General features: G+C 49.5%; 2 protein-coding genes across 2 annotated transcripts; one reads left to right on the forward strand and one right to left on the reverse strand.

The window, feature by feature from the left end:
* Positions 1-412: 412 nt before the first annotated feature.
* Positions 413-3,754, forward strand: ASPHD1 (aspartate beta-hydroxylase domain containing 1). The gene is given in 4 exon segments (XM_045543390.1): positions 413-467; positions 470-1,354; positions 2,893-3,006; positions 3,485-3,754. Coding segments are annotated over 4 exon segments (1,164 nt in total). The 3' UTR covers positions 3,595-3,754.
* Positions 3,755-3,892: 138 nt separating this feature from the next.
* On the reverse strand, positions 3,893-17,973 carry KCTD13 (potassium channel tetramerization domain containing 13). The gene is made up of 6 exons (XM_045543391.1): positions 17,547-17,973; positions 15,735-15,904; positions 7,717-7,806; positions 7,574-7,626; positions 6,385-6,580; positions 3,893-4,635 (listed from the first exon to the last, which is right to left on the reverse strand). The coding sequence occupies exons 1-6, from the start codon at positions 17,788-17,790 to the stop codon at positions 4,399-4,401; spliced, it is 990 nt and encodes a 329-aa protein (XP_045399347.1). The 5' UTR covers positions 17,791-17,973; the 3' UTR covers positions 3,893-4,398.
* Between the last annotated feature and the right edge of the window lie 1,103 nt (positions 17,974-19,076).

Here is a 19,076-nt window from a genome sequence, read left to right on the forward strand (position 1 = left end):
GCAGGAGAGAGGGAACCGAGAGAGGCAGGAGCGGCAGGTCGGGGCGAGTGAGAAGTGAGGGCAAGAAGGAGACGGGAGGGAGGAGCCGAGCGAGAAACCGCCACGGAGGAAGACAGGCTGCGGTTCCCGGGGCTGCGGGTCCAGGTGGGGTAGGAACTGCTGCCCAGGGAGGCCGGGAGAAAGCGGGGAGGGGAAGGAGAGAGTGAGGAGGAGGGGGGAGGAGGGAAGAGAAAAGAGAGCAGAAGGGGAGACGGAGGGTGGAGAGAGGAAGGCAGAGGGAGACTGCAGGAAGGAGAAAGAAGAGAGGGAGAGGGCGAGGGAGGCAGAGGGAGAGGAGAAAGGGCACAGAGAAAGGAGAGGCAGGAGAGCGGAGGGACAGAAGGAAAGAAAGGGAAAGGAAGGCCAGAGGTACATGAAGGAGGGAAAAGGGAGACACAAAGTGAAGCAGAGACCTCAGAAGGAGACAGAGGAGCGATAGTGGGGATGTGGAAGGGAAACAGCCCAGGAGGGATCCAAGGAGCAGCTATGGAAGGACCTGGTGGAGAGCTGGGGGGACAGGGCAACTGGGGTCTGGAAGATGCCCCAGGCCTCTTGGCTAAGGCCTCGCTGCCTATCATGCTCCCATGGCCACTGCCTCTGGCATCCTCGGCCCTTACCTTGCTCCTTGGAGCCCTCACTTCCCTTTTCCTTTGGTACTGCTACCGTCTGGGCTCCCAAGACATGCAGGCCCTGGGGGCTGGGAGCCAGGCTGGAGGTGGGCCTGGGGGATGCTCTGAGGCTGGCAGGCCAAGTCTAAGGAGCTCTGGAGAACCTGGGGAAGGATCCAGGACAGAAGGCCTAGTGAGCCGTCGGCTTCGGGCCTATGCGAGGCGCTACTCCTGGGCTGGGATGGGCAGGGTGAGGCGGGCAGCGCAGGGTGGTTCAGGCCCTAGGGGAGGGCCAGGGGTCCTGGGCATTCAGCGCCCAGGCCTGCTTTTCCTACCAGACCTGCCTTCCTCTCCCTTTGTGCCACGGGATGCCCAGCGGCATGATGTGGAGCTGCTGGAGAGCAGCTTCCCTGCCATTTTGCGGGACTTTGGGGCTGTGAGCTGGGACTTCTCAGGGACTACCCCTCTGCCTCGGGGCTGGTCCCCACCCCTGGCACCTGGGTGCTACCAGCTCCTGCTGTACCAAGCAGGCCGGTGCCAACCCGGCAACTGCCGCCAGTGCCCAGGGGCCTATCGGGTACTGAGGGGGCTGCGGAGCTTTATGAGTGCCAACACCTTTGGCAATGCCGGCTTTTCTGTCCTCCTGCCCGGGGCCCGGCTTGAGGGCCGCTGTGGGCCCACCAATGCGCGGGTCAGATGCCATCTGGGTAAGTAGATGCTGCCTACAGACAACCTCCTTGCCTCCACAATCCCCCTTCCAGGCCCCCTTCTCTGCCACCAGAGCTGTCTGTGTTCTCATCATGCCTCTCCTCCAAACTCTTCCATGGCTCCCTGTTGCCCAGAGCAGCATTTCCTGAGTTTCAGTTTTCTGCAGACCATCTTCATTAGCTTTGCCATAGTCATTTGCCACCTGTACCATTCTTCTTCATATTGACTTTCCCCACATCTTTTATTTATTTAAGAGCAATCTTTATAGAACTGTAAGTCATCATCAGTATTACTTGCCCTAAATAGAAAGTATTCATCAAAACAAGTTTAAACTTAAAAAAAGAAAGCTTTAACCATTCTAATTAAATACTTTAGTTTTCCAAGCCTAAAGCCTCACTTTCTTCATTTAAACAGGAACAAGTGGAGTGTCAAAGTTATAGTAGCACCAAACTGAGATTTTCCATTTGATTTTTTTTTTTTTTTTTTTGAGACAGAGTCTCACTCTTTTCCCGGGTTAGAGTGCCGTGGCGTCAGCCTAGCTCACAGCAACCTCAAACTCCTGGGCTCAAGCGATCCTCCTGCCTCAGCCTCCCGAGTAGCTGGGACTACAGGCATGCACCACCATGCCCAGCTAATTTTCCCATATATATATATATGTATATATATATATATTTTTTAGCTGTCCATATAATTTCTTTCTATTTTTAGTAGAGACGGGGTCTCACTCTTGCTCAGGCTGGTCTCGAACTCCTGAGTTCAAACAATCCGCCAGCCTCGGCCTCCCAGAGTGCTAGGATTACAGGCGTGAGTCACTGCGCCCGGCCTCTCTTTGATGTTTTAAAGATTGAAAAGAAAATGGAAAATATAAACAATTTTCCATGAACCTTGTTTCACCCCAAATCATCTATGCTGCCAGTTGGATGTGTCCTTCACTTTGGGGTACACTGGCCTCAGGATCAAGTCCAGATCCTTCCTCCCCACCCTCCCATCATGCTCTAAATTGTGAAGGCCTGGCTGACCCTGGCGCATGCCACACACATGCTGTGCTTTCACCCTAGGATGACTTTCCCCTCATCACCTCCTGGAAACCTTCTCTTGGCCCAGGACTCACGCTCCCCTCCGGGCTGCCTTCCTATTCCCCATGATCTGAGCTGGCTGCTCAGTTGCTTCACCACACTCAACCATGTGGTCCTTGGGCCAGGAAGGAGTCTTCAGTCTTACACCTCGTGGGGAGATTGCACCTAGCATACAGTAGGTTCTTGAACTGAACTGTCAGGAGGCCCAGGAGATGCCATTCCCTCCAGGAAGCCTTCTCTTTTTGCTAAAACAATGGATTGCACTTCCCACAGCAGCGCTTCCCCAGTCTCCCGGCACTTCCCTCCCAGTACTGTACTGTAATTATACACGGGCATCTTCCAGAAAGAAAGGACAGACCACCACAAGACCTGGCCTTTAAGGTCCTTTGAACCGCCCATCGACTGAACAGGGCCCCTCGGAGGGAGAGAGGAGTGTTGGACACCCTGGTTTCTTCCCACAGGCCTGAGGATCCCCCCTGGCTGTGAGCTGGTGGTGGGTGGTGAGCCCCAGTGCTGGGCTGAGGGGCACTGTCTACTGGTGGATGACTCCTTTCTGCACACAGTGGCTCATAATGGTAACGGGGCACCCATTCTGCAGGGGGGATGAGAGGCTAATGGGAGAAGGGGTAGACTAGCAGGCTTCGGAATCGGGCCTGCTGACTTCCTGTCCTAGCACCGTTTTCCAGCTGCATGACCTAGAACAAGTCACATAACTTCTCCAGTGCTCTGTGGGGCAACCACCTTCTTTAACAAGTGGCTGCAAGGATTAAGTAAGATAATGTAGGTGCACAGTAAAGTGGTTAATAGCATAGGACTCAGGGCCTGAATCACCACTTGGGTTCCTGCCCTACCTCTTGCACCTGGGCAAGTTACTTAACCTTGCTTACTTTGTATAAAATGGGAATAATCATGGTTATAGCTCAGTTTGTTCTGATGACTTAAGCGTTAATACATACAAAGGGTTAGAACAGGGCCTGGCACTGACGTGGAGTGCCCTGGCACAGCGGTACTTCATGCCAGCTCCTCTGCTGTTTCCATCCCCATGTGCCCTAGGCTCCCCTGAAGATGGGCCTCGAGTGGTCTTCATCGTGGACCTCTGGCACCCCAACGTGGCTGGGGCAGAGCGCCAGGCCCTCGACTTTGTCTTCGCACCAGACCCTTGATGTGAGGTGCTCCCTCAGACACCTGGGCTGGAGAGATGCTGCACTCAGGGACGGCTCGAGCGGCAGCCAGGACCTCCTCTCCGCTGCAGCGGGTGGGCAGGGGCTGAGGGTGGCAAGTGGACAGTGAGCACTGAAATATAAATTCGGAATCCTCTCCTAACTCCTGACTCCTTCTTTCCCAGCCACCAGCCCCAGGGAAAGGCTTGGGGCAGGGGCGCGTGTCTTCTCCCGTACAACCAGCCAGGCACCTCCTTAACACGGGCCAACTCCCCCCAGGAGCCAGCACCAGACCCTCAACTCAACTTTATTCCAATAATTTAATAGAAAATTAAAATAATAAATAATATGAAACAGACTGAGAAAACAGCTGAGCTGGTACAGGCCCGGACCAGCCTAGTACAAAGTTAAGGAGGCAGGGACCGTGTGGGGAGGAGGGTGTGGTGGGTGGTATTAAGGGCAGGCTTGACACTTTGGCACATACTGTGTGCTAAGAAAGGAGAAAGGGACTTCTGAATCATTCTAAACCAGCTGGTGAGGGAGGGCAGGTCAAGAATGGGGATGAGGGGATGAATGTTGGCCTTCTGAAGGGCTCTGACTAAGGGAGGGGCTGGAATGCACCATGTTGTTAGCAAGAGGTGGGAATGAATGGAGAAGGGCCAAAGTGAACTGCATCATGCAACGAAGGGACAGAGGGAAGACCCACGACTTGGCCAGCAGAGCCGGGGCAAAGGTCTGGGAAGGGAAGGAAAAGCCAGACAGGGACTGGGTCCCAGGGCAGGAGGAAGGCAGGGGAAGAGTCAAAGGTCAGTCCTTGAAGACAATCTGTTGGCCATGAGGACGCTCGTCGTGGGTGATGTGGCGCCGGACGTGGATCCTGCGGACACGGTGCTCTCGGTTCTCTTCATCCTCCCCTCGGCCCACCCCACCACCTCCGGCTGCACCCCCTGTGGCCTCCAGGAGGGCTGGGTCTGGACCCCGGGGAGTCTCATAGATCAGGATGTTCAGGGTCTCCTCAAAGATCCGGGCCTCTGGGAATTCCACCTGCAAAAGGCCAGCAACTCCCAGCTCCTATCCTCTGGTTCAGTCACACAGGGCCATCCCCACCCCCAGCAGGCCCTGTACTGACACACCTCCTAGCCTTGGCAATCAGGTTCTTTGGCCTGGACTATCTTCTCTGCCACTTCTTAGCAAAGTCACACTTCACGGCCCAGCTAAGAAGTCAGACAGGCAGAATTATTTGTTTTCTCTCCTTCCCTGCCCAGTCTCTTGGTATATTTTTTCATCTGACAAATACTTACTGAGTGACTGCACTGTACCACATATTGTTCTAGGCATTGGGAAAATAGCAGTGAACAAAAATCCCAGGGAGGAATTTTTAATTCAGGAAGTTTAAATTCCAGGGAGAAGACTCAGACATACACTTAATAACATATAAAACTAAGTCAGATGATGATGTTATGGGAAAAGATACGCAGGAAAAGGGGACAAGATGGCCAGAGCCAGGAGTGTCACAACTTTAAAGAGGGAGTTCACGGAAGGCCTCACTGAGAAGATGACATTTAACTAAAGGAGGGGAGGGAGGAAACCAGCTAGAGAAAGCAACCTGGGAAAAAGCAACAGCAAGTGTAAGAACCCTGGGTCAGGAGTGCAACTGAGGCAGAACGATCGAGAGAGTGTGGAAAGGGATGAAAGCAAAGAGGTGACTGGGGTGTTCCCCTTGAGTAGCCTTAGAAGGATCTGACTAATATAGCTCTTAGCACACTTTATTCCAATTATTGGTTTATCTTCCTATCTTCCCAATCACGGAGGAAGCTTCCTGGAAGCCAGGTCACTCATTCCTTCATTCACTCATGATTCAACACATGTTTTCTAGCTTCCACTATGACAAGGGCCTGGCTGGTTAGTGCTAGTGAGACAGGAAAGAAAAAGACACACATTGCCTCAAGGAGCACCCCCCCCCCCCCCCACTGCTGGAGCAGCCGCTCCTCCCAACTCACCACAGTAAACGCTGTCTTCAACTAAGAAGGGAGTGTGACCAACTTTGGGGTTGTTGGGTTGAAAGTTCATCAATGGGGGTGTCCCAAAGTGATGCTTGGTTGGATCTTAAAGAATAAGTCCAAGTTCACTAGGCAGGCCGGGATGAGGAAGAATTCCAGGAAGAGGAAATAGTGTGTGCGGCGGTAAGAGGTGGGAAGTAGCACTGGGTGCTTAGAGACTTGCAGTGACTGTGCTGTACCTGCGGCATGTCCCTTACATCAAGCTCAGAAGGGACCAGATAAGGAAGGGTTTCAGCCTGGTGTGGCACTCAGCACACAGTAGGTGCTTGGGAAATATTCATCATGATTGCTGTGTTAATGACCTAGGACCCTGCCAACTCAGAGTATGTACTAAGAGACCACCTGGCCCTGAGGTTTTAAGAATCTGTTTTTGGTAATGGACCCTTCCAATCCCAATGACAAGTATGGGCCTTCTGTACGGAAAACACGTACACACCCCAAAACCTGAAGACTACAGCAGGGGATTGCAGATAGCCTTGAAACCCATCCGACCGGCCTAGGTTAAGCACCCTGCTCTAAATCAACACCCTCATTTCACAGGTGGAGAAATGGAGACCCATTCCTAACGGGTGGCTTGCCCAAGGTTACACAGCCAAGGCCCGAGAATTCTGGCTCCTGACTCCCAGTGACGGACTCTTCCCCCTGCCTGACCTGCTGAGCTGCCTTTCTCCAGGGTCCCAGTCCTGCCCATCACCCCGTGGCCCTCCCCAACCAGGCACTGATCCCTTCTGACCTTGGTCTGCTTCTTCTCTGTAGCATAGACAATGGAGGTACAGCACACCTCGGCGATTTTGCGGCCCTGCCCGTAGAAAGACCAGCAGCAGATCTCATCCCCCAGGACATCCTTGAGGAAGAGCAGCCGCCCGTGGAAGCGCAGGGCCAGTTTGTCAAACAGCTCAATGTTCTTAAGCAGGTTGTCATCTGAAGTGCTGAGGACCAGGGTCCAGGAGACCTCAGCATGGCTGGCTCGTCCCCAACTCCCCCCCAGGATAGGGGTCCAGACTCCCAGCACTCTGGTCCTACCTAGGGGTTTAGTGCCCAACAGGGAGCTTCTTCCACCCCTGGGGCCAGGCTACGCAGGCCTCAGAAGGGAACAAACCCAGCACAGCAGAGTGGCTCCTGTGTCAGCTTCGGAGCCAGGCTGCTGCCCCTGGAATCCTAGCTCCACCACTTTTAACTGGGTGACACTGGGCAAGTCACTTCACCTCTTGGTGCCTCAACCTCATCATCTGTAAAATGGAGCTCACAATATCTACCTCAGACAATTGGGAGGATTCCATCATTAATATAAAGAGAGCAATTACAGCAATGCCTATTATAAAATAAGCACTAGGACAGTGCTAGCCATTGTCACTTAATCCTCACCAAACCCCAGTTTCCTGATGATAAAGCTGAAGCTCAGAAGTGGAAATGACCTGCCCAGAGTGTCCAGGGGGTAAGTTGCAGAGCTGGAATTTGCATTAGGCAGGCATTCTTTTTTTTTTTTTTTTGAGACAGAGTCTCACTCTGTCGCCCAAGCTACCTAGAGTGCTAAGCTAGAGTGCTGTGGTGTCAGCCTAGCTCACAGCAACCTCAAACTCCTGGGCTCAAGTGATCCTCTTGCCTCAGGCTCCTGAGTAGCTGGGACTACAAGCGTGCACCAGGACACCTGGCTAATTTTTCTGTTTTTAGTAGAAACAGGGTCTCGCTTTTGCTCAGGCTGGTCTCAAACTCCTGAGCTCAAGCAATCTCACCTCGGCCCCCCAGAGTGCTAGGATTACAGGCGTGAACCACTGCACCCCGCCTGCAAGGCGTTCTTGGGGGCCCTGCTTTTTTATGGGCCCTCCGTGTGGCTATGGCCCTCCCCTCAGGCAGGGGCAGGGCTGTGACCACCCCCAGGGCTCCATCCAGTGCACACCCACGCCCCCAGCCCTGCTGGTCACCTGGTGTAGGAGTACTTGTTGTTACTGCGGTTGTGCAGGAGCTTCACCACGGGCTGTCAGAGGAGAGAGGATGAAGGATGGGAGTGAGGCTACAGGGAGAGGCCCTCAGTGAGCCTCCACCCTGCAGGGCTCAGGGGCCTCACCTTGGAGGTGCTAGCCAGGAGCTGCTGCTCCTCCCGGGGAGATGTCACCGTGGGGATGAGGCACAGCGGGGACAGGTTCTCCCTTTTTTGCTGGGGAAGAAGTGGAAGGTGGTTAACAGCACAACCAAAGGCCACTCGCTCCCCCACTTAAAAGCCTTCAAACGCTGCTTGTTGCCCCTGTGAGAAAAATCCCGACTCCCCAGGGGTCCACAGGGCTCCACAGGCTTTGACCCCTCTGAGTTCATCTCTACCACTCGCCTTGGATGCCGGGCTTCCCCCACCGATGCCTCACTCCTTCACACATCCAGCTTGGGCCCCCCCTGGCCCTGTGCTGCTCCCCCTGCCCGGGATGCTCTTCGGTCAGCTGTCTGCGGGGCTGGCACTGTTGCTCAGCTCAGACTGCAGCTCAGACGGTGCCTCTCAGCGCCAGTTCTCCTCAGTCTCCTCACTACAGCAGCCTCCTCTTTCACATCATCAGTTCATTTTATTCCCAGCACTTAGTTCCTGACATTTTCTAATTTTTTCCGTATTTGTTTATAGCCTGTCTCTTCCCACCTTAGAAAGTAAGTGCCTACTGTCCAGCTGATGCCCAGTGAATATTTGTTGAATCAATGAACCTGGTGGGCTTGGATGAGGCTGGAGGAAGAATCAGAAGCAGACACATGGCTTCTTTCGCAGTCTTGCAGAATCTTCATGCCAAAACCCTTCTCATCTCTCCCAACCTTGAAAACTAAATGTGCAATTCTAATTCCAGAACTTTTTTCTAAACTCCTAAGACTCTCTAATATGGAAGAATAAAAGTCTACAATTACTTACGTCAATTTTTAAAAAGAGCAAAAAGGAGAGGCTGATGCTGCCAGATATTAAAATACAACACAAATCCATATGGTGAGAACAGTGTGGTTCTAGTGCAGAAAAAAACAAAAATCCAACAGAACACAAAAGAGAGCTCAGAAACAGAGTAGTGTATATATGAAAACTGGTATTTTAAAAAGACGCCATAAACGAGTAGGGGAAAGTATGGAGTATGTATTAGTCATCTATTGCTGTGTAACAAATTGCCCAAAAACCATAGCAGCTTAAATTAATGCTATTTATTAATTCCGTTTCTGAGGGTCAGGAATTCAGGAGTGGCTTAGCCAGGTGGTCTGGCATGGAGACTTTCCTAAGGCTGTAGGCACTGCAAGGCATGACCGCCTCTGGGGCATCTGTTTCTGAGAAAGCTTATTCATACGGTTGGCAAGTCAAGTTCATGCTGGCTGCTGGCAGGAAACATCTGATCCTGGCCATTTGGACCTCTCCACAGCGTTGCTTGAGTGTCCTCATAACATGGCGGCTGACTTCTCCATAATCCGAGAGAGAACAAGATGGAGGCATCACTGTCTTTTGTGACCTAGCTTTGTTAGCCCTATCCAGTGTGGAAGGAGATGACACAAGGACATGAGTACCAGGGGACAAGAATCACCAGGGCTGCCTTAGAGGCTGGCTCCACAGTCTCCCCTCTATCCCCGACTGACTCACATCCCTCCCACGTGCAAAATACACCCCCCTAGATTCCCAAAAGTCTCATCCCATTACAGCATCAGCTCAAAGTACAGGTCTAGGTGGGGATGTGGCTCTTGAGTGCAGTTCCTGAACTACAGCTCCTTAAGTACATTTGCTATCTGAAGACCTGTGAACTAAAGAGACAAGTTATCTCCTCCATGCACATGATACACAATGGCAGGAACAGGCACAGGATAACCACTAGGGACACTCTTGTTCAAAAGGGGGAGAAACAGGGGCACACAGAAGTCATTGGTCCATAGAAATTCTGTAATCCAGTTGGACGAATGCTGGGAACTCTTTGATGCCTGCTCCTGTTCAGGAATGATCCTCCATGGCTTCTGACTCTGCCCTGAGTCATCTTGCCTTTTCCATGAAGGATGTTTGCAGCTTCATTGTTTCCTCAGCCTGCTTTCTGCCTGTAGAAGTTTGGGGGTCCAAAGGCCTCTTCTCCTTTTGCACTGGCTCTGTCCCTTTCAGTCCAAGTTGGCAGCATTTCTGCCAATTCTCTTTAAAACTTATTGGGTGTCTTGCAAGTCTTGGGGTTCACTTCATTAGAGAAAAGCCGCACTCACAAATCTCTGTAAGATAAGCACTCTCTACTTTGGACTTGTGCTGAAAGAATACCCTAAAGCTTCTCAGTGCTATTATTTAATTGAATGAGGATTTTTTTTTCTTTTTTTGAGACAGGGTCTCACTCTGTTGCCCAGGCTGGAGTGCAGTGTTGTCATCATAACCCACTGCAGCCTCAAACTTTCTGGGCTCAAGTGATCCTTCTGCCTTGGCCTCCTGAGTAGCCAGGACTATAGGCACATGCCACCATGCCCAGCTGATTTTTAAATTTTTCGTAGAAACAGAGTCTCACTATGTTGACCAGGCTGGTCTTGAACTCCTGGCCTCAAGAGATCCTCCCTGCTAGGCCTCCCAAAGTGCTGGGTTTACAGGCATGAGCTACTGTGCTCAGCCATTTCTGAGGTCTTAAGAAAGGACTTTATAATCATATCCTCAGCTTCACCTTTGGATCGTGTTTTCCTGAGAATGCCCTTTATTTAATCTTTGTCTGGAAACGATTTGTTAAGTTAAACATCATTTTTTATTTGGAAAGGCTGAGAATTTTCAAATCCAACAATTTCTGGCTCTTTTTTTGTTCAAGCGTTTTTCTTTAGCTTACTCTCTCCTCTTCTATTTTACTATAAGCAACAAGAATCTAGGTGTCACCTTCAACATTCTGTCTGCAAATCTCCTCAGATTGACTGCCTAGCTAAATACACTTAACATAGCTCATTAGGTAGCTTTTGTACTTTCTACATTACTGAAGGAGACAGTGTTGCTGAACTTTCTGCCACTATACAGCAAGGATCCCCTTTCTATCAGTTTCCAATACCATTTTCCTAACTGTTCTTTAAGCCCTCACTGCAGCCTTCTCAAAGGTCATCAGACTTCTGTTAACAGACTCTTCCTTTCATTAACACTCTCCTCAAAGTCCTTCCACCTTCTGCCCAATTCTCAGTTCTAAAACTACTTCTGCATTTAAGGTTTTTGTTATGGCAGACCCCCATTCCAGAAACCAAAATCTGCTATCTATTCCTGGGTAACAGATTACTATCAACTTAGCAGTTTAAAACAACAATAAACATGTATTTATCTCCCAGTTTCTGTGGGTCAGGAATTTGAGATTGGCTTGGCTCGGTAGTCCTGGCCCAGGGTCTCTCAAGCCATGTGAAGGCTTGCCAGGGCCTGGCGGCTCTGCTTTGGAGACACGCCACCCATGTGGCCGGGAATCTGTGCTGGCTGTTGGCAGGAGGCTGCAGTTCCTCATGAAGTGAACCTCTCCCTAGGGCTGTTTGAGTGTCCTCACGTAATGGCTGGCTTCCCAGGGTAAAGAGAGCCAAAAGCTATAATGTCTTTTACGACCTAGCTTCAAAATTCACACTATCATTTCTGCAACATCCGACTGGTTACATAGGTCAGCCTATGCAGTGTAGGAGGAGGTAGACGAGAGACTGGACCCCAGCAGGAAGAATCACTGGTGGCCATCTCGTGTGCTGGCTGCAGATTGTTTAATAGATGGCACTGGGAAAACCGGCTCAGCTTATGGAGCACAAAAAAAAGGTTAAATCTTCTCATAGTTCACATTTACAGCAGTGAGTTCCATTTAGATGAAAAGATCCACGTGTAAAACTATAAAGCTAATAGGAAATTTAGAACAAAAAACAATTTCTTAAACAAGACCCCATACAGATATACTATTAGGCCAAAAATGTTGAGGAATTTGACTACATTAAAATCAAGAATTTCTCAATGGAAAGTATGACTTTACAAATAATCCCATGTAATAAAGCTGAAGAAATGATAGAATTATAATTATCCTACAACCCTAATGAAACTATTGACTCAAGCAAGGATTATCAATTAGTCTGTGGTTGGCAGATAACTGTCATTCATATATTAATAGTACCCAAATAATACCATGCAGACTACTTTATAGCTGGCCGCAAGGAAATGTAACTATCATGGAGGGATCAAACCACCATCACGTGAATCCAGGGGCCAATTCTAAGTGTATTCTAGGCCGGGCACGGTGGCTCACGCCTGTAATCCTAGCACTCTGGGAGGCCGAGGTGGGTGGATTGCTTGAGGTCAGGAGTTCGAGACCAGCCTGAGCAAGAGTGAGACCCCGTCTCTACTAAAAATACAAAGAAGTTATATGGACATCTAAAAATATATATAGAAAAAAATTAGCCGGGCATGGTGGCGCATGTCTGTAGTCCCAGCTACTCGGGAGGCTGAGGCAGAAGGATTGCTTGAGCCCAGGAGTTTGAGGTTGTTGTGAGCTAGGCTGACGCCATGGCACTCTAGCCAGGGTGACAGAGTGACACTCTGTCTCAAAAAAAAAAAAAAAGTGTATTCTAACCAAAATGTTTAATATTAAGCCTTTTTAAATCTATAGTCTAGTTTACAGGAAATTCAGGATAGGGTGGGGTAACCAACCAAATGATACCATGAGTAAACAACAGGCAAATTTAGAAAGCAGGTCGTTATCTAGGACAACTGGCAGTCTGGCACTCTCTTTAACAAGTCAGCATCATGAGAAAGAAAGGGACCATTTTGGATGGTAAGAGGTGAACACACCAACCAGACACAACGCAAGGATCTACACTGGATCCTGGTCTAGATGAACCAGCTATGAAAAACATTTCTGGAACAACTGGAGAAATTGGAGTATGCCCTGGACATTAAATAAAATTTTATTGATATGGAAAGATGGCAATTATTAACAACAACAATAAAAGAAGATTACAAAACAGTTCATACAACATGATTGTATTTTGGCAAACACACACACACATCGCTCACAGGAAAAGACCTGGAAGGATATTTGGTGCTTTTATTTTTTTGGTCATCTATGTTTCCTAAATTTCTACAATTCATACTACAACTCAATACTGCTTTAAAAATAATAAATGGTTATTTGTAATTTTAAAAATCAAAGATTTCTATTCAGTACCACATGCCACACACAGGTGACATTCCAAGAGAAAATATTAGCCTTGACTAGAAATTACTATCTAGAACAGATTTTCTCAACTGGGGTTCCTCAACTGAATCACAAAAACCAGCAAATAATTTGAGTATTTTCTGAACTCTCCCAAGGATGGTAGGTAAATAGTACCATTAGGAGAAAAGTTACGTATCATGTACAAAACATATCTTGGAGCAGTGGTCCCCAACCTTTTTGGCACCAGGGGCCAGTTTCATGGAAGATAATTTTTCCACAGACTGGGAATGAGGGAGCGGGGTGCCGCTGTGGGTAGCGGGAGGTTGTGGTGCAGAGCTCAGGGCGTGATACATGCCTGTTTCCTAATAGGCCAGGGACCGGTAACGGGTCATGGCCCGGGGATTGGGGACCACAGCCTTAGAGCATGTATAATACCTGTCCTAATGTAATAGGGTTTAATTCTTCCTAGGAACTAAACTAAAACATGCAAGGTTCTCCTGCAAAGCAACAAGAAAAAGAAACAGCAAAAAATTTGATAAAGAATATGAATAAGCAATTCACATAAGGGGGAACCAAAAAAGCTAGTGAGTATATGAAAAGATCCTCAACCTCATTAGTAATCAGAGGTATGCAAATTAAAATGAGATCATGCTACACTCATCAGATTGGCAAAATGAGAAAGTTGGATGATGCCATGTGTTGTTGAGGATATGCAGAAATGAGATCTCTTATGCACTGCTGAACATGAGTATAAAGTACTATAACATAACCATTTGGGAGAGCAATCTGAAGATATTTACTAAAATTTGGTATTCACGTGTCCTGTGATCCAGTAATTCTCTCCCAGCTACAGTCACGAGAAACTCTAGCACAGAACCATAAGGGACCATGTGCAAGGATGCTCATGGTGGCATTTTGTGGGGGCAGGAAGTGGGTGGCAATCTAGGTCTCCAACCTCAGGAGAATGTATAAATAAAATACGGTGAATGAACACCATCCTGTGAAGCTGTTAGAAGCAAAGAACTAGATGTACATGCAAAAAGCATGAATAGATCTTGAAAAAATGTTGAATAAAAAAATTATGAAACAGAACATGATCCATAGCTCAATGCCATTTGTGGAAATCTAAAATGCATACATACACAAACAATGTTTGTACCCTATGCTTTGCAAGGGTACAAACACACTCCAAGTATATGTACCAAAACAGAATTGGACAGGATCCCCTGGGGAAAAGGGAAGCAGGTAGGGGACTGGGAAAGAAGGGGAAAAAATAAAATAAAAGGAAAAGATTTGCATAGACCAGCGATGATTAAGTGCCATACACGGAGGAGTGTGCTGAGCTGTGTGGGGTGGGGATGGATTTGTCACTGGGAAACCTGGAAAGGAGGGAGCAGAAACACAAAAAAGCACTGCACTTGGGAGTCAGAAAACCTGGATTCAATACGAGCTCTGCTCATTACTGGCTCTCTGACCTTGGATGCATCATCCAAGTTCCCTTGTGCTTCTTTTTATGTCAAACAAGGGTATAAGATGTATACGCTAGCAGAGAGCAGAATCACTGCTGACACACACAGGGTGTGCAATAACATTAGCTAATTTAAAACTATAGAGCAGGAATGAACTTCCAAGATCTAGTTCAATGACTGTTTTCCAAACTGCAAGTGGTAACCCACTAAAGGGTCATGAAATAAGTTTAATGGGTCCCAACAGCATTAAAAAGAAAGAAATAAACCCAGAATATATCAGGGTACATTTCACTAAAAGTATCATTTTATAAGACTCTTATTTCAGTTATATATACATGAGTATAAAATGCATTTTTAGTCCCAGCTACTCAAGAGGTTGGGGCAGGAGGATCACTTGAGCCCAGGAGTTCGCAGTGAGCTATGATCATGCCACTGCACTCTAGCTTGGGTGACAGAGTGAGACTCTGTCTTTTATAAAAAAAAAAAAAAAAAAATTTTTCCCCCATGGGCTTCAATCAAAAAGTTTGAAAAACATGAATATTGTCCAAAGAAATTTTAAACCTTTGGATTTCAAGAACCATTAAGTATTCCCTGAGATAACAGAAAATTGTTCAGAGTTGTCACTTTTTGATCTATAAAGGGCATGAAAAAAAAACCCTTATAATCTCCTATTACTATCATATCAAAAAAGAAAAGAATTTTAACCTTGTAAAAATAAAACAACAAAAGGCCTTATGTAAAACTCACTACATTGTACTTATTTTTCTCAGTTCCCTATCTTTCGGAACATGAGAACAGAACACCAGAGGTAGGAACGGACTCACTCAAGGTCACTGTCAGCTATGGCACAGGCGAAACGGAGCCTCTATGCCTTGGCTGCACTTTCCAAGCTCTGCTGCGCAGAACCCTAAGGTCAACAGAAGGGGAGCTCAGCAGGTGGGGCCCTGGACCCTCAACCCTGTTTTACTGGAAGCAGCTCTGCTTCTATTAGATTTCATGTAAGGAAAGGATTTCACTGCTTTAAAAAAAAAAGCAAAAAACTAGAAAGCCCCCGGGGGGTGGAAGACATGAGGGAACACTGCCTCCTAAGACAGGACCAGATCATGGAGGTTACTATATTTCAATTTAAATTTAGATGTTTTTCACTAGTGGCATGAAGGAACTATTTAGGATCTCTGAGCAAGAGAGAGACTAGTCTGGGGCTGTGTTGAAGGATAACTACTCAGGTGGCAGTGTAACAGCCGGGCTGGCTGGGTAGGAGCTGCAAGAAGCTGAGAGCAGTTACATTCAACCACTTCAATGGTCCTGGCAAGAGGTGGTGCGGGGGACCTGCTGAGGCAGCACAGATGCAGAAGATAGTACCCCAAAATTCTCTGGGGTTATGGCAGTCAGGGCCAGGCTCTCCAGGCTCTACCCCATATCTCCTTTTTCTGTCCTAGTATCTGCTTGCGCAGATCTCCCAGGAACATGGACAAAGGGACTCAGGAGGTGGGGAGGACCCTCACCTGTAGCGCCAGCTGGCAGTCCTCGATCAGGCCCTGTACCAGGTAGTAGCGTGCTTCACCTAGTAGCTCTCCCAGTTCTCTGGTACTCTCAGGCAGTGGCACGGACCCGTCCCGCAGGTAGTTGAGGACTGTACCAAAGTGACGGCCGCTCCGGTCAATCAGCACCCAACCTGGTGGGGTAGGGACAGGCAGGAGGAAGGATGGCTCTGCTGGACACCCTGGAGCTACTAAATTTTTATGTAAAAAGGATTTCAAAGCCACAAAAAAAGGTCTGAATACTGATCTGTCTCAAACCTTTGCCATGTTCAAGAAAATCCCTTTAAAAGATTTCCAGTGAGTTTGGAGATGTGGCTGGATGTGCTTTTACACATAAACAGCCACAGAGACTTCCCTCCCAAATCTATTCTACAGTCAGAAGACTCTCACCATGAGAAAGTTCTTACAGAATTACCGTATCAATAAACCTCTAAACTCTGGTGTCAATTCTGACCATCCTATTTAATTAAACTGTCTACTCCTACACTCCAGTTCACTAACATTTTAATCTTATATTCTTTTTTTTTTTTTTTTTTTTTGAGACAGAGTCTCTGTCACTTGGGCTAGAGTGCAGTGGCATCATCACAGCTCACTGCAACCTGAAACTCCTGGGCTCAAGTGATCCTCCTGCTTCAGCCTCCTGAGTAACTGGCACTATAGGTGTGCCATCACGCCCCACCAATTTTTTATTTTTAGTAGAGAAGGGGTCTCACTCTTGCCCAGGCTGGTCTTGAACTTCTGACCTCAAGTAATCCTCCCCCTTGGCCTCCCAGAGTGCTAGGATTACAGGCATGGGCCACTGCGCCCGGCTTTAACCTTTATATTCTTCATAGAACTTATTATTATATGCAATTGCATATATTTTGCTTGTTCGTTTACTTGCTTATTGGTCTTCCCTACTCCCACCTCTCCCCAGAAAAGGAAACTTCATAGGCTAATTTTGTCAGGTTTGTTTACCTAAGTATCTTCAGATTATTTCACAAATATTTATTGAATAAATGAATTCTTCACCCTTGATATTTTGAAGGCCGAGCTTGACCTCCCAATTTTTTATTTTCCTGCTCTTGTAATCCTTGTTAACTCCCTCTAATCACCCCTCCCCCCCAAAGCCCCCCAAATTTTAAGGTCCTACTGAGCATGTGGGGCCCAAACTTGAATGCAACACTCCAGGGAGGCAAGGTTCACCTGCCAAGGAGAACTGTCTACTCTCCACTCTGGTGTATCTGGCAAACCCAAAGTAGCCTTCTCCTTCTACAATCTGCATTTACAGACAGATTCCTAGAGTGTACAGGGACCTGTGTTAGGGGAACAGAGAGACAGACAAGTTCTCCCAGCTTTCCAGGCTGGCTGTCAGCAGGTCTGAGAAGGGAGCACAAGGCTGGGCAGTTGGAAGAAAGTGATGAAGGTTGCCAGGAGGGGTGCTGCTGGCAGCAGGGCTGGTTCCCAAGTCTTTTGAGCTCAGGGGTGAAAGGTGGGAGATTTGGTAAAGACGATTATGAAGCGACATGTTCAATCACTTACTACAGCACCTGGCAGAGTCAGGAGTTCCGTTAATGTTGGTTATAGATGGGGGTAAAGGACGCGGGAGGAGGGAGACTACGAATGGGAAACGGGAGATGAGATGGGATGTGGGGGCTGGAGGAGAGGTGAGAATGAGTTGACCGGACAGTAGTGACAAGAGAGAAGGGGCAAAAAGCCTGAGCGACAGAAGACAGGGCAAAGGGAGCTGGGGATCCAGGGGCCGGAGGCCGGCACACGTGAAGGCGGCGCGCCTACCTCCGGCGTCCGTAAGCACCTCCACGCGGCCGCTGAACATGGCCTTGAGCAGGGAGTCCTGTCCCGTGAGGGTGCGCAGCGTGGTGTAGTGCAGCGAGCCGCCCACGTTCAGCTTCACGTACTTGCTGTTCGGGGTCAGCGGCTTGAGACCGCAGGCGGCGGAGCCAGGCTCGAGACCCGAGGGCTTAGGAACTTCTAGGGACGGGGCCACGGCTGCCGCCGGGCCCGAGGCCTCGGCCGACATGCCCGGTAGCTGCGCTGGCGGCGACCCCAGGCTCTCCGCACCCTCCGGCCCTCTCCCAAAGACCACCCCCCGCCCCCTTCTCCTAGGGCCAGACCGCTCCGCGCACGCGCCCCCTCGCGCAGCCCCCCGGCGGCGCCGGCCTGCACCCCCCGCGCTCGCACTACCCGGAAGCCGGCGCCGGGCGGCTGCGCAGGCGCGTCTATGCTCCGCCCCCGGGCGGAGCCGCAAGTGCGGAGCGAGGCCGGCGGTTCTCCGGCCCGCGGAGGGCGGCGTGTGGGATGGCGTCGCCTTCAGGGCGAGGGCGGCCCCCTTAGGAGGCCCGGAGGCCAGATCGAGGATGCGCCTGGCCCCCTGCCGGATGTGGAAAGCGAAGTCCCCGCCCCGTGATTGCGTCTCTGCTGTCTTAGCGCTTCGTGGGTGTGAAGGGAAAACTGAGGCCCAGAGAGGCGAGGTTTCCCGCCCCCAGCCTCATGCACTTGAGAGACCCTGGCAAGAACTGCGAACAAGCACCGAGGGCAGCTCTTAAGGGAAACCTAACTGGGGTGGCTCGCAGACGGGTGGCAACGGGGCGAGGGCGCCAAGGATGGAAGTTCTCTCTCAGGTGATCTGAGAAGCAGCAGCCGTGTGAAGATGGCAGGAATGGGTTCCAGGCAGAGGGACGCGTGGGTGCAAAGACCAGGCAGGAGCACGCTTGGTGAGCGCGAAGAGCAGAAAGAATGTTGGGGGTGGCTGGAGCAGCCGAGCAAAGGTCTTAGTATCCCAGCTAATGTTCTGAGGCCTCGCACCCAACCCCGCCAGAAAGAAGAAATGAGATAGGAACCCACTCTTGACAGAAAAGTGTAGTAGGAAATGGGTTTTTGTTTTTAGAGATAGGGCCTCGCTCTGTTGCCCAGGCTGGAGTGCACTGGCTGGATCGTAGCTCAGTGTAACCCTCAGTCCTGGGCTCTAGCGATCCTCCTGCCTGAGCCTCCTGAGCAGCTAGGACTACATGTGGAAGCCACTAGGCCTGGCTAATTTTTTTTTGGATACTTTTTTGTGTGGAGATGTGGGTCTTGCTATGTTGCCCAGGCTGGCCTTGAACTCCTGGCTGTAAGGCTGGTGGCAGGCACCCCTCCCTTCCCTAATGAAAAAAGAAGAAGCCCCTCCTATCCCTCAATACCTGCCCTAAAGCTGAAACAAAGAAATTCCTCACTCTTCCCGCCGAAACCTTCCCTCCTGAGAAACTCCCATCCCCCAACCCTAAAAACCTATATAAGTCCACCCAGACTTCTGGGTGGGGTGGCTTC

Source organism: Lemur catta, chromosome 2 (genome assembly GCF_020740605.2).
Source record: "Lemur catta isolate mLemCat1 chromosome 2, mLemCat1.pri, whole genome shotgun sequence".
NCBI lineage: Eukaryota > Metazoa > Chordata > Mammalia > Primates > Lemuridae > Lemur > Lemur catta.